At 49.1% G+C, this 21,018-nt stretch overlaps 4 protein-coding genes and 1 pseudogene across 7 annotated transcripts; 2 read left to right on the forward strand and 3 right to left on the reverse strand.

Annotated features, from left to right (window-relative positions):
* Positions 1–442: 442 nt before the first annotated feature.
* On the reverse strand, positions 443–3,823 carry LOC129598165 (uncharacterized). Of its 4 annotated transcripts, none has more exons than XM_055495935.1 (3): positions 3,796–3,823; positions 1,555–1,749; positions 443–1,486 (listed from the first exon to the last, which is right to left on the reverse strand). In XM_055495935.1, the coding sequence occupies exon 3, from the start codon at positions 1,165–1,167 to the stop codon at positions 496–498; it is 672 nt and encodes a 223-aa protein (XP_055351910.1). In that variant the 5' UTR covers positions 1,168–1,486; positions 1,555–1,749; positions 3,796–3,823; the 3' UTR covers positions 443–495. The 4 variants fall into 4 exon arrangements, with proteins under 4 accessions (XP_055351910.1, XP_055351909.1, XP_055351908.1 ...); XM_055495934.1 differs by lacking the exon at positions 3,796–3,823 and adding an exon at positions 2,689–2,939; XM_055495933.1 differs by lacking the exon at positions 3,796–3,823 and adding an exon at positions 2,649–2,939.
* Positions 3,824–3,836: 13 nt separating this feature from the next.
* LOC129598167 (cytochrome P450 2J2-like) lies at positions 3,837–5,789 on the reverse strand (annotated as a pseudogene).
* Positions 5,790–6,601: 812 nt separating this feature from the next.
* On the forward strand, positions 6,602–8,267 carry LOC129598163 (dnaJ homolog subfamily B member 8-like). The gene is made up of 4 exons (XM_055495929.1): positions 6,602–6,945; positions 7,272–7,381; positions 7,446–7,866; positions 7,927–8,267. The coding sequence occupies exons 1-4, from the start codon at positions 6,881–6,883 to the stop codon at positions 8,111–8,113; spliced, it is 783 nt and encodes a 260-aa protein (XP_055351904.1). The 5' UTR covers positions 6,602–6,880; the 3' UTR covers positions 8,114–8,267.
* A 1,763-nt stretch (positions 8,268–10,030) lies between these two features.
* LOC129598164 (uncharacterized) lies at positions 10,031–12,295 on the forward strand. The gene is made up of 3 exons (XM_055495931.1): positions 10,031–10,379; positions 10,446–10,607; positions 11,173–12,295. Exons 1-3 carry the CDS (start codon positions 10,171–10,173, stop codon positions 11,552–11,554), a joined length of 753 nt encoding a protein of 250 aa, XP_055351906.1. The 5' UTR covers positions 10,031–10,170; the 3' UTR covers positions 11,555–12,295.
* A 42-nt stretch (positions 12,296–12,337) lies between these two features.
* On the reverse strand, positions 12,338–20,169 carry LOC129598166 (uncharacterized). The gene is made up of 4 exons (XM_055495936.1): positions 19,388–20,169; positions 15,658–16,010; positions 13,853–14,126; positions 12,338–13,332 (listed from the first exon to the last, which is right to left on the reverse strand). The coding sequence occupies exons 2-4, from the start codon at positions 15,937–15,939 to the stop codon at positions 12,617–12,619; spliced, it is 1,272 nt and encodes a 423-aa protein (XP_055351911.1). The 5' UTR covers positions 15,940–16,010; positions 19,388–20,169; the 3' UTR covers positions 12,338–12,616.
* Between the last annotated feature and the right edge of the window lie 849 nt (positions 20,170–21,018).

The following is a 21,018-nucleotide window of genomic DNA, read 5'->3' on the forward strand; positions in this document are numbered from 1 at the left end:
CAATCGCTAATCGGGCAATCTAGCTGCCGTTTTACCAGGAATTCCATCTTTCTTGCTGTATAACATTAGTAAAGTCACATCAACTAAAATTACTGCAAAATTATGATCTTTAAGAAACATCTGTCCCGTGTAGGCTTGTAGCCCGTATTCATGCTCAGTAATTACCCGCTAATTCGGCGTGGTTAAACATCATCTTACATTTAAACGTAACTGCAATAAGGTGAATCTTACATGTTTCGCATGTTACGACTTACGCTGGGTTGCGTATGCTGGTATGCATACCACGCTTTAATCTACTGGGTATTTTGTAACGGCTGCATTCGGCTATAGATTAAATTCGGGTTACATATTTACATAATTTTGAATTCTACATAATTCAGACAGTACGAATTTCTCCAGCAAAAATTTATTTAAGCACAATTAATATTAATTTGGACGAGGAACATGGACAGTCAATTAAACAAGCCGACAACAGCTGCCCATTAAGCATTGACCTTAGGCGTCAAAAAGTGCACAAAGATTGTTCAAAGGTATACATATAAGACCTATGCGGCGTCTTGTCCATACAGTGAGCACGCTGCAGACGAAGCAGAAAAGCTTAGCCGGTCGATATCGCGTCGCCCCGGAGCGTGTACCCGGTGAGGCATTTGGATTGCAGTCCTCGCTGTCCGGGTGTGTTCCACAGTCCACCGTGTCCGCGGCCGGGCGTCGCGTGGCATTGACTATCTGCGTGTTGTTGATTTCGAAGGCCGTCAGCGTCGGTGCACTGCCATTGGGATTATTGTACACGTCCACGATAAGGGCATCCACATCCTTGCCGGGCGGCGGAGGTCCGGTGTTGGCCACCGTGGTCCAGTCCAGGTTGCATAGGTTGCGCCGGCATAAGCAGTACACCAAGTACTCATCCACGCCGCTGTCACGCTGCGTATAGTGCACCGGGATGCACAGGAAATCCTGCCCGGCAAAGCCCTGCGGACCGACGTTCAGGCCCATGCTGTCGATGTTGCGGGTTGGCATGGCCGGCATCGGGAAGAGCCGGATAGTAGTTGGACTGGTTGGCCGGCGTGCCGGTGCCCGGACGAAAGCAGTTGCCGAAGCGGCCTCGTCCCACAACCGTGCCGTTAAGGTACGGCGCCAGGAACATGTCGGCAAAGTACAGGCATACATCCGCGCTGCCCGGGCACGTTTTCCGCAGCGGGATGTCCGTGGGCAGCGGCGCGCCTGCTGTCATGTGCGGCTCTGCTGCGCCAGCGTCACGTCCTGGAATTTGGCTTCGGACAGGTCGCTGGTGCACTCCCAGCCGCAGTGACACTCCTGCACGCCCACCATGCACTCCAAGCACTCCACGGCCGGACGACGCCAGACCATGCTCAGAAACAAGTACGAGGCCACAGCCCGTAGTCGTCGCTGCCTATGCATGATATGGGTAATAATGGTGCTGTCGCCGAGCTGTACCGGAGCAGTCGCAGTCAGGGTTGAGATGCTCCTGTGCAGTAATAATAATAATATATATATATATATAATAAAGCGGATGCGGAACGACCCTGGACAAACCGGATGTCCCTTCAGGAGAGTTGGCCCCAGTCCGTATCATTCAATTCGCGCAGTCATTTGACTGCAGGCAATTTTCCGGGCCGCGTCCGAAGGAGTGAACTGCTAATGATAAGCGTAGGCAGTACTCCAGCAGGAATTTATTAGCGGGGTTTTTCCTACGTAGTCCCCAAGATAATACAGGAGCCTCATGCCACGCTGCAAATACGAATAATTCTGTCCACAAAATTCTTAGATTGACCCTAAACAAATCTGCGTTTATTACAGTGTACATGAGCGCTTCCGGTACTAGCGCGGTTATACTCGTATATATAATGAATAATTACATAACCGCGATTAGTACTTTCGATTTTATGGTCATGTGTCTTTTACAGCAAAGTTTCAAGAAGATCGGGTAATAACCAGACTTTGTGTACACAACCCATTTGTGTCCCATTTTCGACACCATGTACCGGGTCATTTCTTTAAGTTGTTCTGTAAGCGGTAAATACGCTTATAGAATATTGGTGTGCCGTAATTCATAATTATTATTACAAAAATTTACAATCTGCACAGTACAAACTTCCTTAGTCCAATTATTATTAATTAATGTAGAACGACGATACTGTACTTAATCATCCTTAATTATTATGCAGCCGTAAAATTATAGTATTTGTTTGCACCGAGCGCGAAGGGCGAGGTGCTGCAATTAAGCTTTCCTCAAGAGCATAAAATTTGTCTGATGCCACGAAGAGCGTACGTCACGCTTTTCCAATCACAATCCCAATACCATTTTCCAGAGGTACTGACGCTCGCGCTCGTGCAATAATGTGGTTCGCAACCACCGTTAGTAAGTATAGACTGTATAGTACACACAAGAGTTTGCAGTATTCGACAGCTTTAAAGGGAACAGACACTGTTGGCAGCTTGGGAAACACTGTTGTCACCAAGCTAGTGACAACTACACATCAAACAACAACAAGAACAGTAGCGGTGTAAGTACTCTGTAGTCTGTACCGACTGTTCGTACACGATTTTAACACCATTACATACCTGAACGTTACCCAAGAACAACATTAACAGTAACAGCAACAATTGCCCGTAATGATTTCACGTACAGATCCGTTTTGCTTCTTCCAACATAGTCTTTATCTTCACCTTAAGATTGAGACTTTTCTTTTCATCTTGGTAATTTTAAATCTAGTTCGAAACTGATAAGTTTAAGCTTCGAATCATATTAACAAGCCACGTATGTGCAGGAAGAGATCAATAAATTTTGCACTGGAAAACAAAGTATCAGTCAGTTTAGCCAACAATTTCTAAAATTCTTTAAAGTTCACAGTACTGAAGCAACAGTTTCCAGCGGCATCGTTAATTTTTAGAAAGTCCAGTCAATACGTGTAAACTTGTCTCCGGTTGTTACATATTTTATTATCAGCTTAGCAACTGCTTCATTCATTCTGCAAACATTTGTCCCAAACGTTACCGAAGCATGCGCGTTCCCGCAATGTAAGTACAGATCCGTACCTAATACATAAAATTAGTACAGTACTTACTGCATATCATAAGTACAGCACAGTATGTAATTCTGTCATCACGTCTGCACGCGCAGGTCAAAACAGTTCCTAAGTCAACGCCACCTCGTGCGTATAAATTCAAAATTATTTCCATTGTTGAAAGTCAGGGACCAATAAAGGTCACGACTTAAAAAACAATCCAACATTTTTGTGCAAAACATTGGTGTGACTGTATTTGTGTTGATAATTTTTGAAATTTTTTGTCCTATTCCTACTTCGCTAATTTTGAATATTTTACTTCGGAACTGGAATTTCTTCCTTTGTAAAAACATTCCAGTACATTTCCAAAGCTGGCACCGCGCAATGGGGTCAACATCTGCGCTGTATATTTTATTGCAAGCCATGTGGGTTTTAAATGCTGCTTTATGCGCGATATACGAGGGTCTGAACAGTCTTTGATTTCTGTCGCTTGTTTACCCGGCGTTTGTTTATTTATCTGTCGTACTTTTTTCTAGGAGTAAACGCTGTTTTTATCTCAAAAAGTTAAAGCAGTTGTTTATTCAAAACTGTCAGTTGTCATTTCTTCCTATTTGTACAGTCATTAAAGAAAAATTTTCTGTTTTCAGAAAACAATCATTTTCTTCTTCAGAATTTTTCAGAAAACAATTGCTCTGCAACATCCCGGTTTTCTTATGCTTCCAGTTTTTAGAGACCTGTATGTACGAGTGTCAATTTTGAAATATTTTACGTCAGATATTTTTCAGCCAAAAGCCGAGAGACCGGCGCGTCCGTGTCATCGAATCCGGCATGGGAATTGCAGCCGATGTCAGCGTTCCTGCAGGATGATTTCATACGGGTCCGGGTACATGACAATCCCCTCGTTCTCGTTAAGCGACGGCAACGGACCACCCGCGGGCGGATGGATGGAGAAGTTGAGCATGATGTTGGCGAAGAAGAGGAAGAGCTCCTTGCGCGCCAACTGCTCCCCGATGCAGGAGCGCCGGCCCGCCGAGAAGGGCACGAACTGCTCCGGGACGGTCAACCGGCCGTCCGCCCCGAGGAAGCGCTCGGGCAGGAAGCGCTCCGGGTGTCGGGGAAGAGCGCCGGGTCGTGGTGGATGGAGAACAGGTGCAGCATCACCTGCGTCCCTGTTTTAATCCAACGCCAGTTAGGGCCGGACTCAAAGGTCACCGGCAGTGGCCACCTACCTTGGGGAATGGTGTAGTCGCCCAGCTTGGTGGTCTGCGTGCACATGTGCGGTATGGCGAAGGGGATGAGCGGGTACTTGCGCAGCGTCTCCAGGATGACCGCCTCCGTGTACACCAGCGCGTCGCGCTGCTCCAGCGTCACCTGCTGACCGGAAGTGGACGAACGGGCTCCCAGAACGCGGTCCATCTCCGTGTGGATCTTGGTCTGCACGTGCGGGTGGTGCAGCAGCATCAGAAAGATCCTAATTCAAAACGAGAGAGAAAGGTCGCAGCATTGACTCACCGTGGGAAAATTGTTCCGCCTTCATCTTTACCATTGGAAGGTGGTCGTGGTCGTCTCAAAGCCGCCGATAAATAGATCCATCAGGACTTTGGGCAGCTTCTCCGCTCGAAAGACTGTCTTATCACCACCGGCTTTCCCGGCTTCCTCAGCCGTCATGTCGAGCCAGTCGTCGACGAAATCGCGCGGCATTCCCGGTTGGTGCCGCTCGACGTGCTCCTTGACGATGGCCTTGAGGAAAGCATGCGTACGGCGGAACGTCTTGTACGCAGTCCTGATCCCGCCTCAAGGAACAGGATCCACAGGGGCGGGAAGGAGCGAGCCTGCTGCGCCAGCATGACCTTTTAATGGCCTCGGTCAAATCGTCGCTGAGGACGCGGAAGTCGGTGTCTCCTTGCTGGAAGTTGTTGCCCATCAGCACCGAGCAGATGACGTTGGCGGCGGCGTTGGCCAGAGGACTGCGGGGGTTGAAGGGGCGGGGCGGTCCCTCGGAGGGGGCGGGGCAGTGGCGGCGGAAGGCGTTGACCAGTTCGTCGGCCTCGCGCAGCATCGTCCCTTGCATGCTGGACTTGCCGAAGCCGAAACTGCGCAGACTGATCAGCGTGAACTTGCGGATCTCCCGCTCTTCCTCACTGACGCCGCCGGCCACGATTCCTGTAGCAATCAAAATCAACCTAATTAAATTAAACTAAATAAAAAACCCTGGCAATTTCAACGTACCGAGCGCTTTCCCGCCGACACCAGCCCTGGTCATTTCCGGCGGGCGTCCGGCAAATTCCCAAGCGTGCTTGATGACGGCTTCCTGGAAGTACTCGTACGAGGTGACCCACACCGACCGCCTGGACGCATAAAAAGAAGCTGCGTATACTTAGCGATGCACCGACCACCTCGCAACGCAGGTTACATGAAGCTCTTTACCTGGACCCGAGAGTGAGGGTGACGCAGCCGCCCAGGCGACTGCCGGCCGCCTGGATGCGGCGGTGTCGTTGCCGGCTGAACATGAGCGTCAGGTGGCCCAGCAGCGGCCAACCGCCCACCGGCTGCGGCGGTAGTGCGGCTCCCGCGGGCGGCCGGCGCTGCAGCCAGTACAGCAGCGCCGCCAGGAACGCCGCAGTTCCGATCAACAGACTGACGCTGATTAGCATGGCGGCAATTTAATTGGTAGCTAATTTCAGGCACTGGTTTACAGCGGCCATGTACGAGAAATGCGGGCGATAATATTGATCGTCCCGAAATTCATTCCAAAATATGTGAGCAAGCGCCGTGAGAGAAAGATAAATATTACTGTACTGTTGTGAAATGTGTGCCTCCGTCTGTCTATGATTGATTCACCAGCTATGCATAGGTACACATATTGAGCACACGTGCGACTGCTGTTTGAGCAGCGACTCGTCGCAGTCATGCCGAACACCGCTGACAAGCGAATAACAATGGCCAAGTATTGCTGATTACAACGCTGATGACGGCGCAATTTTTACCGGGTAACTAACCGAATCCGGGTAAAGGAGTTGCAGCGCGCGTGCGGTTGCCCTTGCGACAATCATTACCGGCTCATTTTTCCCTTTTTTACTTTCGCCGATCGGGTACCGCTTTCCGTAACGCGGGAAAACCCAGCGCTCTGCAGCCTGCATTAACGCTTTTCACGTTTGATCGCTGATTTGCATTCTGTAGAAATCACTTTCCTCTATCAAACAATTCATGTTTTGCGCAAGCCTTTAAGAAGACAACTACAAATGAGGAAAATACAAATGCGTCCGGTAGTTGACGCCATTGCAACCGCTCGGCGTGGCAGCGTAATGCCAGTTTTATGCTAAAAATTTCTAATTCCTTCCCTTCTTATATTTCGTCCCAAAAACGGAGTTTTTCTCAATAACTGCATTAAAATCGTTTAAAAATAAATTCAAAGTTGTAAAATGCGTTGTTGGGAAGCAAACTGACGCCAAGCCAACCGGTCTATCTGTCTTCATAACGCATAGACAAACGCGTCGTAATTCGATTTCCAAACGGGAAACAGCCAGACGGTTAACCCTAGCAACCGCTCTCAGTATGTGCAGGTTCAACACCACTGTAATTTGGTGAATGTTGTTCAGACTCTTAATAAGACCATTCCAAATACTGCCTTAAACAGTTAAATAACTTAAATCTGGGAAAAACGTTTCGACTGTAATATAAGATAATTTCAATATTGCTGGCTTAATTAGTGGAGGGCAAAATTAATTTCCGGCGTATCAGTTTGTCCGTATAAATCGCGCCAGGACGATGATGAGCAATTGGTATTAAACTGTGAAGGAAATGGGGACCCCGATGTAGCGACTGACGAATAGAACATGGAGTACGGTTGAGCCATGAGCGATTTCTACAAGATTCTGGGCGTCAAGTCCACCGCCAGCGACGCCGAGATCAAGCAAGCGTGGGTACATGCGCCGGATATATAGAATTATTTGTTGACCTTTCACTTATCACCATCGCAGCACGCTAAATAGAAACCTGTAAAATTGGCTAATTTGTCATGGCGAATTTTATTTTGATTAATTGCTAATTCAGTTTGACTGTATTTAATTTATTTTGAACTTACTTTTAATATTGCGCATTTATTTCAGTTTTATTATACGCTGGATTAGTCGTTGACCTTTCATTTAGAAAGTTTAATTTAGCTGTATTTAATTTAGTCTAAATTTGTTTAATGATTGCAATTTTAATGTGATTATTAATTTTAATTTTTAACTCCGCCCCCAGGTATCGTCAGCTGGCGCTGAAATGGCATCCCGACAAGAACCCGAAGAACGCCGAGGAGGCCAAGAAGCGCTTCCAGGAGATCAGCAACGCCTACGAAGTCCTCAGCGATAGTACGTCCGACCTCTTTCAAAGGTCACCCGCGTATATAGACACATTTGTGTTAACTGGTAACAGAGACGCGCCGCCGCGACTACGACGCCTACCGCAAAGGCGGCGGCTCCTCGCGCTCCCGCTCTGGCTTTAGCGCCACGGCCGGCTTCCCCAGCGGAGCCTCCCGCTCCGGCAGCGACGCCCCGCCCCGCCACCACCGCTTCACCGTCTTCACGCCCGGCGCCTTCACGTCGCCCTTCGGCGATCTCTTCCCGGGCTTCGGGATGACGCGCGACCCCTTCGAGCTTTTCCGGGAGTTCTTCGCGCAGGCCGGGATGATGGCCGACCTCCAGGCGGAGACGTCGCGGGCGCCGGTGCGCTCCCCGGGGGACCTCCCACGCTCCTGGTCGGGATCGGGCGGGGGCCCGCGGCCCTGGAGTAATTTGGTGTCGTCCACGCGGGTCACCACGCAGATCGTCAACGGACAGGAACGGACGGTCCGGAGGTGGGTGGACGCCTCCCGCGGGCGGACGGATCGGTAGATAATTTATTTTCGGTATTGTAGTGTGGTGGAGAACGGCGTGGAGACGGTGAGCACCTACGACAACGGCCGCCTGGTCGGACAGACCGTCAACGGCGCCCCACAGGCAATGGAGATGCGCGACAACGGTCGGCATCCCGGACAACGCGGCAGTGACGTCGTGGGACCCAATCGCGGACAGCGCTCCTATTTTTATTCCATACCATTTTAAATAATGCATTTTTGGCAAAATTGCCCTGTTTTACACTGTACTTCGCTAATGTGCAATAAATTATAAGATTTTGAACCAGACTGCGCTGTAATTAAGTGAAATTTTCTACAAATTAAGAAAAGAAAAAATTCATCAGCTTCTTGCAATGATTGCTCTACTGGTTAATAAAAAATCTACATTTTTTTCCAAAGTACTGTAACAGAATTAGTATTGTTATAATTCTAAATATGCAAAAAATTCGTTCTACAATTTTTAAAAGTTTTATTTAAATATTTAATAAGTCAATAACTTAAATCAGTAAATTTTAATAATATAATAATATTTTTCTTACACAAATTAAATTTTTTGATTTAATGAGAATCAGTTAATACTGCACTGATTTTGCCGCGGGCACAGCCGACCGCCCAGAGACGGCAGTGACTGCTTACGCGCATTCTGGCTGATTGGTGCTGCGTACGTACCGTGACACGTACAGCGCTCTCATAGCTGATTGGTCGGTTGTATATGCTTCTCTTGGCAGCTGTATCAGTGCGTGAGACAATCGGGGACAAGAGCGATTGACCGCGGAACAAGTGGCTTGAGCAAACAGCCAGCAATAACACCTGATAAGCAGGCTGCCCAGCAAGGTTATGCAAAGGTCCTCATAATTGCATTAGCAATCAGTTCGCGTACTAGGAAGCGCTTATCAGCCGGACTCCAGCACGTGGCCCGCACTGCCTGCCAAAGGCTGACAAACACGGCTTATTTCCCCTAACATTCCGACCGATACAACCGTTATCCGTGAAATGTAACTGATAAGCCGGAAAGTAGTCGTTTACTGTTCAACACTTTTCCCCACATTTGACGCACAGTTTACTTGTATTTGCAACCCGGATATTGCTCTTGTTTCTAATCCACATTTTTAACCGTGAATTTGCCCGAGAAAAAATGTGGAAAATTGTGGTATTTTTAGCGGCCGCTTGTGGCCTGTCCACGGCCAAACCGATATCCCTTATTTCGCACGGGAATAAAATGCTGGAGAACTGTAAAATCGGCCCCGCCCCCGAGCGGGATCTCACGGCCCTTAATTCGGAGTTCTGCACCTTCTCCCCGATCTACCGCTGCGCCGACCGCACCGCGGGCGTCGGCAGCGTCACCGACCTGACCTGCACCAACGCCGACCCCGCCCACATCCGCGCCTCCTCCTGGCCTACGTCGGCCAGAACCAGGACCCCCACGAGCGCCTCAACCTCAACCTCCTGTGGGCCTCTACCAGACCAAGCTGGAGAACTCCGTCATCCACCTGAACGGCGACGTCCTCCCGCCGGCGGCCGCCGCCCGCGTTCAGAGCCTCTTCCTGTATCTGGACGCGCCGGCCTCCATCGTCGAACCCTCCTTCTTCGACCACCTCCCCAACCTGGCCATCCTGCAGCTGGAGTTCCTCCACACCGTCCACCGGGACTACACCACGGTTCTCGGGAGCTTCGCCAGGTACTTCCGGCTCCCGGCGTTGGAGTTCCTTGCCATCAACTACGTCGCCGAACACCTGGCGCTGGAACGGTCGACCCTGGAGGACCTCCCGCGCCTGACGTGTTTGAAGCTGATCGCCAATCGCATGCAGTGTGACTGCGCGCTACAGTCCCTGATCCACGACCTCCAGGGCCGCTCGCCGTCGCCCTTGGCGGGGGTCTACGTCAACCCGGCGGTCGATCCCTTCATGCAGTACTACTGTGACGCCAACTACGCGTACTGCGACACGACGCCCGACCTCCCGCCGGGGACGGAGGTCCCCTGCACCTCCCTGGAGTGCCTCGGGATGCCCATCATGTTTATGGACCTCCCGCAGTGTGTCGACGAGGAGGAGCCGGAGTATCCGGTGACGGTGCAGGTCAGCTGCGATGCCGACAACCTCCAGCTGCAGCTGGATGTACGGTACGGGGAGGCCAACTCCCGGTACGCCCTGACCGGGTTCTACGGACAACAGGCTCCCGGGTGTCAGGCGGGCGCCGGGTCACACCGTCTCGACGGGAAAGTGGGGGCGTGCGGCGTGGTCAGTGGGGAGGAGGACGGACGGCGCTATGTCGAATGCGTGGCGGTGGTGGAGATCCCGGATATCTTCCCTGTCCAGTACCTCCTGGATCATCCCGTCGTCGAGCCGGCGAATCAGTCCGCCTACAGAATACGTTGCCAAGAGGGTACGAAACAGCAAAAGAATCAGTTTGGGGAAGCCGTTGGCACTGGCCGCTGGAAAGAGCCATGTTGTCGGGAAAGGTCACGAGAATGCTGTGTAAGTGCCGGAAATATTATTGCATATATCTTTCATTTGATGATGTTGTATTCGTTTGGTAAACAGTTTGCGCGTGCCAACGAATAACTTTGCTGTTGGAAAGTACACCTTCGACGTGCTGGCCGAGGGGCTGGATTCAGCCGATTGGGATATCCGCGTGGAGTCGTGTTGGGCGACGTACACTGATAATGCCGATGATCCGCTGCGCTACGACCTCATTCACAGGGGGTGAGGCATTCATTTCGTACATCCTCAATATTTATTCTCATGTTATTCTCATAATGACTCGCACTGTGTTCCTTAGACAAATTTCTGCATTTTTTAAAGTTTTCTTATTTTTATATTTTTGCGTATTTTGCACTGAACTTTTTTGATTGATTATTTTTTGAACTCAATATTTTTTGTATATGTACTGATGTACACTGTGTATTCGGTATAATATACTGCTTCATTATTAATTTCTTTAACATATTTTCATAATTTAATACACATTTTTTATGCATTCTTATCTGTTTTTATGCATGCACGTATTTTATCTATTTTTTATGTATTCTTTATGTATTTAATTTTTTATGTATTGTTATGTATGTTTTATGTATTTTATGTCTTTATAATACATTTTGATAATAATAATTATGTTTTTAAGTACGAGGTATACGTACGGTTGTCAGGTTTTTATACGGACGTTTTTTCGATTAAATACGGTATTTTTGTTTTTTTTGCATGAGACATTACGCCGAATGTATGAAGTTGCCATGAACGGTTCCATGTAACGTCTAACTGTGACCTGCAGGTGCTTCTTCGACCTGTCGACGGAGCTGGAGTTCCTCTTCACCGCAACGCACTTCGGCTACCGCTACGCCTTCACCCCCTTCCGCTTCCGCGGGCAGTCCACAGGCGCGGCCTTCGTGCACTGCCGGGTGGGTCTGTGCCAGGCTTCGGCGGCCGACTTCGGCGCCTGCATGGGCCGCAACCTGGACCCATTCTGCCGGCTGCCCACCGACCTGCGCAAGATCACCCGCCAGGTGCCCGGCCGCATCAGCGTCCTCAGTGGTCCCTCCAACCGCACCGTGCCGGCAGCCGTACGAAGGCCGAAACGGTCGCTTCCGGAGGCGGACGCAGTATCCGCCGCGCTGCACGCACCGCTTCAACCTGCTTCGCTGTGGATTGTATAGTCGCCGTGTGTTCAATGCCGGCTCGGTTCGCTCGTGATTGTAGCAGTATTAATTGTTCTTCTCTGCGTTCTAATCAACAGATTTTACCCGGCTGTAGTCAGTGATCTGCCGTAATAGAAGTAATAGAAGAGGATAACCTTTGACCTTTGTGCAAATACTAAGGGCGATGACCTTTGGGCATATGTAAGAATATGTCGATGACCTTTTTTGCATATCTATACTTCGCTTACTGCCTTATATGGGCTCCCCTTATATTACTCTCCCTTATCTGGGCTCCCGAGCAATATGAGCAACCCTCTACATTGGCGGTTACGTTATTACTCACAGTTTTGCAGCTGTTATCAGTGTATGACTGAATGAAAATTTAGATGTATGTACTTGAAATACTTATTTCGCCAGTACTTTTGTAGCATTGAGTTTGTATCAACGTTTGTGGCATTTTTTAGTTTGTTCATTGGCAAATCCGGTTGAAATTAATGAAAAATATATGTAGATAATATAATTATATAAATATAATTCGGATGTGAAATTTCGGAATTCTTTGATGTGCTCACTTGTAAATCCGGTTGAAAGAAGTAGAAAAGGGTTCTGCTATAAATCCGATAAATAATTTGACGGGTATTGCTCACTAGCCGGGAGCCCAGATAAGGTAGAGTAATATAAGGGGAGCCCATATAAGGCAGTAAGCGAAGTATATTCCAGTGACTTTTGTGCTAAAATGTAATATGACGATGACCTTTGTGCATATAAATAACTATGACCTTTATGCATAATAATGCCGATGACCTTTGTTCATATATAGGTAAGCACTTCGCAATTTTACCGGTTCGCTGCGTCTCGCTGTACCCAAGTTTTGTTAAACGTACCAAATATAAAAAAGCAGACTACATTAAAGTAAGCACCGCAAACGAAAATAGATATATTTGGTTTGAGATCATCAATTAACTGAGTTTATAACCAGTGATAACCAGGCTTGGAATGTAATGACGCGGGCATTTTATGTACAACTCAAAGGCAGATTTAATTGGCGGGAAAGACCGTGGCGGTAAGCGCGCTCCCGGGTTATATACGGGCGATGAGCGGCTTCTTGGGGTTGTCCTCCTGGTAGCCGCCCGCGTCGGCGTAGTTACAGGCGTCCGTCGACGGAAACCGGTGGTTGACGGTGGCGCTGTAGGGTTTCCGACGCCGCCCTCCGGGGACCTCCGGGTCCGCCGCGGCGTCGGCCTCCTCCGAGTAGCCGAGCGCCGTGAAGCCCTTCTTACTGCGGTACTTCCACAGCTTCCGCCCGATGGCCATGGCGTAGCACCCGAAGCACAGGCACGCCACACTGGCGACGATGGCCACCAGCAGCACGAACATGATGGTGCGGCCTTGGTGATAGCCGCGACCCGTGTCCAGGGTCTCCGGGGCCCCGGCGGTCCGCAGGGTCACGCAGTCCAGGAGGGTGCTGGGCCGGCCGTGCGGCTCGAACTCCATGCAGAACTCGTACAGGGTGTTGGCGGCGAGAGCGCTGACGCGGTGCTGCCGGGAGAGGGGCGCCAGCCGGATGACGTGGAGGCCCGGGAGGGTGTCGGAGGGCCCGGAAGTGGGCCGGTAGCGGCGGTACTTGAGGAAGAGGTGCCGGCCGAGACGGACACGCGTCTCCACGTGGTGGTAGTGGCGTCCGCGGGGCGGGGAGGTGGCGCCGAGGTGCGGCACGTGGACGGTGCCGTTCCACGTGATGACGACGTAGGTGTCGCCCACCGACAGCGGGAGGATGTTGACGAGGGGTGCGATACCTAACGAACGACGAAAAAAACCGGTTTGCTGTTGAAAAATTGAATAATAAAATCAAGAAACAGTGCGCAACAAGAACACGTCCAAAGTGAATAAATCGCCACCACGGGTTTCCAACAGGGAAGCGATTATCTGCGCAATATGCGTCAAAACGGCCTTTTTTTTATTTTACTTTGTATGATTAACTGAACAAATTTGTAAATATTTTTATCAATAGTAATTTATTTATATTTATATATGTTATTAATTAATTACTTGTTCTAAAATTAAAAATTAGAAATCGGCCGGTCGGTTCGCCGTTTTAAAATAGAATATTAAAATCAGCAAAAATCGTGCATCAAGAATATATCCAATCGCGGCTCGTAAAAACAGAGAAGCGCTGCTCTGCGTGCAGTATGCGTTAAAACGCAGTATCTACTTGTTTTTCTATAAAGCCGAATGATCGTTGCGCTAATGGCGTGCGAGATTAGGCGGATCATTAGGTTGTGCGCGCGATCATTAGGACTAATGGCCACGCCACACTGACCTTTACATCGACGAGGGCCTTGGCGGTGCCGGCGCTGTTCTCCGCCACGCAGTAGTAGACGCCGCCGTCGTGCGGCACCACGTGACTGATCCGCAGCGTGCCGGCTTCGTTGCGCACGTAGTGCGACCCCGCGGCGGGGGCCGGCGGCGGCGCCAGGGGGCGGGGCTCGGCGGTGGAGGGCGGCGGCGGGGCGGTGCGCGGCAGGGGGATGGATTCCCCGTTGGCCAGGACGCGGTGCCACGTGATGAGCGGCGAGGGCGATCCGTAGGCCTGTCAAGCAGCGCAAGGTTAAGATTAGGCGGCCGACGATTAGGCGGCCGATTAGCAGCAAATACGCCCGCACACGGGACGGGTGGCGACGCTGATTACGGGCGACACGCGCGCTCCCCCGGGGACTATCAGCGCAATTAATTTCCCGTACCGGCCTGACGCGGCCCCGGTTTACTGGGGTGTTGTGCAGCTTGACATGCGGCCGATTAAGCGCGTCGCCCGCGCGCCACTCATAATTAATCAACACATTTCTCCGTTTTTATCGGCTCCCGCGCTATTATTAATTCTGTTCGCATTAGAATTTACAGAAAGGCCACAACAACAACCGATACCATGGTCGTCAATGTCTGACATTTTGCGAAATATCAATAGCATTTCAACGTATCACCGGCGTTTCGTGGTTAATCTTTTACTTCTACCGGTTACCCACCGGTACCGGTTTCTCGCAGTTTGTCGGCATATATATATATATTTGCACGATATACAAAGTATATACAATAATTGTCATAAAATTGTACGTACGAATTTAGCAATTCTAGCACATTTCATCGGCAATTTATAATTATGTAATAAGCATACCGTGCTACAACTTTAATATACCCTGCTATATATGGACGATATGCTACCCTGCTACAATTAATTCATCTGTATAGCGCGGGCAGTTAACTGGCAAATGAACAGCACAACGAATAAGTATTGTTCTCTGTTCGACAGCACTAAACAACAGCAATACACAAATTGTTTTTTGCTCAGCCAGACTCGAAGTCCCTTCGGGGTTGTCTGCTCTTGTGCCGTAATAATAATGATAAGAAAAAAATTCCTAAAATTCTGTTTCGACTTATTACTTTGTCATATGCAAAAATGGTATTAACATTAATAACAGCAGAGCATTTGTGCGGCATTCGGTATTTTCATACAGTATTCGCAGTCTCTTATAATTGTTAGAAATTCTTATCGTAATAACTTTAAGACGCCGGTATTTAAAAAATGTATGATAAATTGTATCTGTATAATAATGTTATGGCTATTCGCACATAATATTGCTATAAATTTTTTCACTTTCCGGCATTTAAAACTAAAATATGTAATACGATTAATAAAAGGAATACTTCCGTGCAAGCCGGATGATTAATTTCTTACGTACAATTCAGGGAGTACTTTATGCGCGAATGCTGGAGCTTAAAAAGCAATCACTACATTACAGGTATCGCAACGATGAATTTAATTTTACAATAAATCATTGTGATAAATAAATTCCATTGATAAATTCTCGGATTTTACGATAAGTATTTTTACACGATGTCAGTATTTGACGTGCATCAGTCATGCCAAATGCACGTAACGCCTAGAAAGGGTGGCGTGGCGGGCCGTGGTATGGAGCTCAAGATAACCGCTGAATCTGTATTTCTCGCTCTATCTTTACGCAAGAAATTAACCACCGGGCTTGTACATGACTGTCGCGCCGCTTGGAAATTAAAAAGTACAAGAGTGTCGTTCAGGTTTCGATGTAATTACAGAGGCGGTGTGTTACCTGGCAGGGCAGCCGGAACTCCTCGCCGGGGAAGGCATTGAAGGTGTCCTCCTGGTCGGAGGGCGAGGCAATGACCGGCATCTCACAGAAGACCAGCGCCGACGGCTGGCAGCCCTCCAGGGCGCCGCTGCTGCTGCGCGCCCCCGCCCCCACCCCGCGGGCGGCCGTCCACGCCGCCGGCCCGCTGAGCAGCAGCGTCCCCAGCAGCCACAGCCGCACCATTATCGGCCGGTGCGTCCGCGAGTGGGCCAGCATCCAGATGAGGGAAATGCGCAGAAACATACCGGCTACACGATTAACATCCGCAGGTAGTCACCGCGACGATCAGTAAATATAATCCGGCCATTCAATTCCTGCATTAAAAAAATTTATCGTTGGATAATTTATATATATAGCGGCGCGAAAGATAAACTTGTTGGCATGCCTTATTGCACGCAGCGATTAAGGCGCAATTGTGACCTTTGTAAAGCATGCGCGTGTCAACTGTCAGTGTATCCGCGTACAAGTGGCGGATATAAAAATAGAATGTTGCATCGCATCGCGCTCCGCACGGCCAACACAAACACCCATCAAACGGGCATCCTGCACTTCTTAACAACGCGCAATGTACACACGCCGGAGCGTGTTCATCCTGCCTGTGCGGCGGCGGGTGTACCCGCCAGCAACGCCGCCCCTTTTTTGTCAGGCACGTAAGGCCATTGTCAGCGACGCACGCAGCGCATCCGGCGCGCGTGTATACAGTGTTCACACAACACACTCGCTTCCCGTCACGCGAAACATCAGCGCTCTTTTGTGCGCCGGCTGGCAACAATGCCAGGACCGTTTAGAGGGACGCAGCAGCGGCCGCGGGGCGCTGACAGCTTCCTGCCCGGCCTGGGCCACCGCCCGCGGCGTCCAACGGATTGGCCGCAATTACCCCGTCGTGCAACCGGCAACGTCAGCGCGCCCCTGGGAAGGGAAGAGGCAACGCGCAGGCCCAGCAGCGCCGCATTAACGCCCTTAATTACGCGCTGCACCGGCCACATTTCGTATATAACGATATAACGATGTTATGTAACCCCGGCTTTTTCCTGAATATTCTGACACCGCGCTGCTCATCGGCCCGCTGCATTTAGTTCGGACGTTATGGCTGTAAGAAAATTCCAAAAAGTTTATAATATGCGTTCAGATGTATCAAAAGTCTCATTATGGGCCGATCGTCTTTAGCTCTGCACTTTAAATTCACGGGTTACGCGAAACGCCGCACTATTTACGCTCTACATGCATTTTGCAAGGTTGGTGCATGCCAAAATCCGACCTGAACTGCAAACTATCGATACTTCGCTTTTACTCGCGTTCCGACCGCTTACAGATTACACCTTCACGTTCCGTCCACCCACCATTTCAGTTTCCCTGCATGGGCCCACATAAAAATTTATAATACCATACAGATAATTTTTAACCAGTAAGACCGTTTATTTCAGGACCGAAAGCAACAAGGAACAACAAAAAAATTTATCACAAAACAAAGTTTTAAAGAATAATTTAGAGATCAACGAATCCATCCAAAAAGTTTGCTATAAAAAACGAGGAATTATCACCGATTTAGTTAATAATCACAAATTCCTTAGTTGGTTTAATTTACTAGAATTAATCACCGTAAAAATAAAATTTAACCAGCATGTGAAAGACTCGTCACTTAATTTTCGAACTGTTCGGTTTCTTTGACTGGAGGTGTTTTTTGTCAGCCGATTTCGCTTTCAGTGCGTCCAAAAAACGTACTTACTTTTTAAGTTTTACGTGCTGGGGAAAACAAACTGAACTGTGCAGTTAGCTGTTAATAACCACGTAGCCGCTCACTGCAGGGGCTACTAATGCAATCGGGTGGACGGAACGTGAAGGTGTAATCTGTAAGCGGTCGGAACGCGAGTAAAAGCGAAGTATACATTACAAAATATTATTAACTTTTCCTCTTTGTAATTAACATAAACCTGGGAATGATGTCATTGTGGTAGACGTAGTGTAGACTGTGTAGTGGCAATCGTTCATAGCGCAAACTTCGTGCTAAATGCGTGCTATCTGTACCTTTACGATAGGTCGATCGTCGCCTGTTAAAAATGAATATAGTATTTCAAGCGGGAGTGATATAGTATGGGAAAAAAGAGGAAGTTGATTATTTGCGCATCAGAGTGCGCGGCGGGTCACTCGACGCGTGTCATCCGGGATTTCCCCGGGGAAACCGGGAGGGAAAAAACGCTAAACTATGAGGGCGGGTTAACCAACCCGGCACTACTGTACAACCACCATGTTCATATATAAACACCGTACATGTGTGGATGGTGATAATTAAGGCCGAGTGTGTTTATCCACGGGATGGAGTAATCCGTCCGGGCACCGACCAGATTAATACCAGCGTCCGCGTCCGCTCTCACGCCGGGCCATGATTACCCCGGTCCGCGCGGTGTTCAGGCGCCAAGAGCCAGCAATTGGCCGGTTTGCTGGATTAGAGAGGACAAACGGCGCCTGATCATGTTCCCGTCGCGCGAATCGATGGGACGAAAAAAAGACAGCGCTGGCACTCGTCGAGGCGGATGTAGGGATACATTCATCGGCCTCTCGAAACGGGGAGGACGAGTGCGCCAACACACTGACAATCATTCGCTACCCGGTACTCGATATATAAGTAGCAAAAGGTCACGGCTGTATATATATGCACATATATATAATATATAAAAAAACACAAGCCGGGTGGTTAATTTCTTGCGCAAAGGTACAGGTAGCACATATTAAGCGTAGAAAGAAACCACTACACTACAACTATCGCATAATAAATTTTTTTCTAGTGAATTATTACTATTACCAAATTTAATTGATAAATTCTTCGATTTTACGATAAATTGTTTATAGGATATCAATATTTGACGTGCATCAGCCATGTCAAATGCACATAACGCGTCCAGAGTATGGCGTAGCGGGCCGTAGTAATTTTTCTACGCATAGGATATGTATTCCTGTTGTACTCTGTTTGTTGATTTTATTATTCAATTTTTCCACCGCGGACCGACTGGTCGATTCCCTACTCATTTTACAAGTACAGTCTGACACTGCAGCGTCGGTAATTATGCCGGAAATGTGCCGGTTGGCAGCGCGGAAGGCGTTAAGGCATTTAATGGAAAATACGTGGCAGCATTTGCATATATACAGCTGACGCGGATTTCCCGGGAATCGGCTGTGGACGGGGAGAGAGAGCGAGCGCAGCCGTGGGAGAATTTAATCAGGGCGCTGGATAAGCAGCGACATATATCCGCGCGGTGCCGGCTAAATGGGCAGTGCGCTGCACGCGTCGATGTCGGAGGCGATCAATTAGTATAATGTTGTGTTTACTGATCTGTTGACTCGCTGCAGCAGCATCAGCGCCAGCCAACGCCATCGATCCCAGGGATATCCGCGCACGCAATTAAACCTACAGCCATCCGCTGGAAAAAGCGGCGACGGCTGCGGCGTTAGATATATTAGAAACAGTGGCGTTGCGTGCCTGATTGGCTAATGAGTCTGACACGGATAAGTAGCGCCTGATCGGCCGGGGCCGCGCATCTCCAGGGATATATACAAACACGATAACTAACCACTCTGCATTTTTTATCAGGCCTCAACACGGCCGCTGCGTGACACCGGGATACGTGCACAATTACGTTCATTTGTAGCCACTTATGTACACTTATTATGGTTGTAGTATAAACAAGAGACTTACGTCAGAAAGTGCCGGGAAAAGGCTGTGGCGCGATCAAGTGGCGCGACGGTATTGTGGCGGGGAAGTGGCAGTCAAGTAGCGTTTTATATGAGACAGATGTATACACAAACACGTCCAGGTGGCGCGCCGCGGCAAACGAGCAAACAAACGCGGAAGAATCGACGCAATTACAGCGGGCGCTGGCAGATTATGCCGGCAACACGCTCCTTATATATAAAACCCGGCAATGCACGGCAGATGATAAGCGCAACGCTTTTAATACCCGTAATGCGTCCCGTCCCCGTCCCGCGCCCGGGATAATGCGGAATGTGTCAGATGCAGCCCGGAAGTGACAAATTAGACCCAACAGTCGGCCGGTCGCGCCTGATTAGCCGGGGGTTCGGCGGTAATCCCGCTGCCAAATGGCGGGGATCATGCCGGGATCATATCGGCGCATACATGGAGAGATATATGTATCCATATCCCGATTTTTTCATCCCCGGCCACATGTAGCCAGCGGAGCAGAACGCCGGGCCTGCCGTTGTGCATGCGCTTCACTGGCTGGCGCTCATCTTTATGCAGATTAGCTCCGGCTCCAACTGAGATTCCGCACGAGCCTGGCGTTTTGTATATATAGACAGTCGAATGCCTCGATTTGTACACGATACGCAGCGCTCCGATTTTATGTACGCTACACAGGAAAATCGCCAGTACGCGAGAAGTTGTTCAACCCGGCCGGATATCCGCCAGCCAGGCCATCCACCAGCGCGCCAAACATCCTTATCTCATAACTACACGATGAATTATTCACTGCACTCGGCAACGCTGGCCTTTTATCCGCTTTAACGTTCCATACACAAAAGCCCCGAATAAATAACAAGTTGCCGGTTGTGCTGTCATAGTGCTCGACATGTTGTCCTCTATACGCACTACGTAGTGAGCCCGAGTATATTGTAGATACAACGCCACTGCGCGTCCTTTAATCAAATAACGCCGGGTTTGGTGGGGCCGCAGCGTACAGCACAACTTCCGCTGTGTAGTGCCCGTACGCTGTACGAAAACGAGGAAGAGTGAGCGCTGTACAGTGCTGTTGATAGTGAATAATGGCGCACGGAGCGACAGCGCTAACGGATGTTTCCCGGCTCGTTAACTTGTCGCTGCATCCCCGAACAACGCGATTCCCCCGGTTTATTACTGCGCGCAGCGTGCGTGGATATAATAAATTATGCAACAGAGTGTGTGCATGTAATTTTAATGCGTGTTTTGCTGCCAACAACCCGCGCTACAAAACACTATAAAGTCTCCACATTAATAAGCATTTATTTTCTTATGAAAGACGACTGTTTATTCTTCCTGAACGGACATTTTTTGCGGTTATTAATTTGTCGGCAATCGGTCGGATCGATGCCGGCGATCGTTATAAAAGTTTTAACTAGGACGCGCAGCGCTGTTTCGTTGTATATGCTTATGTAGAAAAAGGCATATATGAATATGGAAGAGATAAACGTTGGTGTGGAAGGAAACGAGGAAGACACTGACATATCTGTATGTGTAACAACGAGTCGTGGGTATATCATAGGATGTTCTATGGCCCGCGACGGAGTCTGGGAAAGCGGGAGCGGGATGAGATTGGATATTGTAAATCAATGAGA

Source organism: Paramacrobiotus metropolitanus, unplaced genomic scaffold (genome assembly GCF_019649055.1).
Source record: "Paramacrobiotus metropolitanus isolate TYO unplaced genomic scaffold, Prichtersi_v1.0 Parri_scaffold0000116, whole genome shotgun sequence".
Taxonomy (NCBI): domain Eukaryota; kingdom Metazoa; phylum Tardigrada; class Eutardigrada; order Parachela; family Macrobiotidae; genus Paramacrobiotus; species Paramacrobiotus metropolitanus.

What these genes read in the sequence shown, in the direction of transcription:
- LOC129598165 (XM_055495935.1), bottom strand. Translation starts at nt 1,167, where the DNA reads ATGTATGCCTGTACTTTGCCGACATGTTCCTGGCGCCGTACCTTAACG.
- LOC129598163 (XM_055495929.1), top strand. Translation starts at nt 6,881, where the DNA reads ATGAGCGATTTCTACAAGATTCTGGGCGTCAAGTCCACCGCCAGCGAC. An exon ending in GACGCCGAGATCAAGCAAGC is followed by an intron (nt 6,946 to 7,271) that starts GTGGGTACATGC and finishes CTCCGCCCCCAG; the next exon opens with GTATCGTCAGCTGGCGCTGA. An exon ending in CTACGAAGTCCTCAGCGATA is followed by an intron (nt 7,382 to 7,445) that starts GTACGTCCGACC and finishes AACTGGTAACAG; the next exon opens with AGACGCGCCGCCGCGACTAC.
- LOC129598164 (XM_055495931.1), top strand. Translation starts at nt 10,171, where the DNA reads ATGTCGAATGCGTGGCGGTGGTGGAGATCCCGGATATCTTCCCTGTCC. An exon ending in AAAGGTCACGAGAATGCTGT is followed by an intron (nt 10,380 to 10,445) that starts GTAAGTGCCGGA and finishes TTTGGTAAACAG; the next exon opens with TTTGCGCGTGCCAACGAATA. An exon ending in TACGACCTCATTCACAGGGG is followed by an intron (nt 10,608 to 11,172) that starts GTGAGGCATTCA and finishes TGTGACCTGCAG; the next exon opens with GTGCTTCTTCGACCTGTCGA.
- LOC129598166 (XM_055495936.1), bottom strand. Translation starts at nt 15,939, where the DNA reads ATGTTTCTGCGCATTTCCCTCATCTGGATGCTGGCCCACTCGCGGACG. An exon ending in AGTTCCGGCTGCCCTGCCAG is followed by an intron (nt 14,127 to 15,657) that starts GTAACACACCGC and finishes GCTGCTTGACAG; the next exon opens with GCCTACGGATCGCCCTCGCC. An exon ending in CCTCGTCGATGTAAAGGTCA is followed by an intron (nt 13,333 to 13,852) that starts GTGTGGCGTGGC and finishes GTCGTTCGTTAG; the next exon opens with GTATCGCACCCCTCGTCAAC.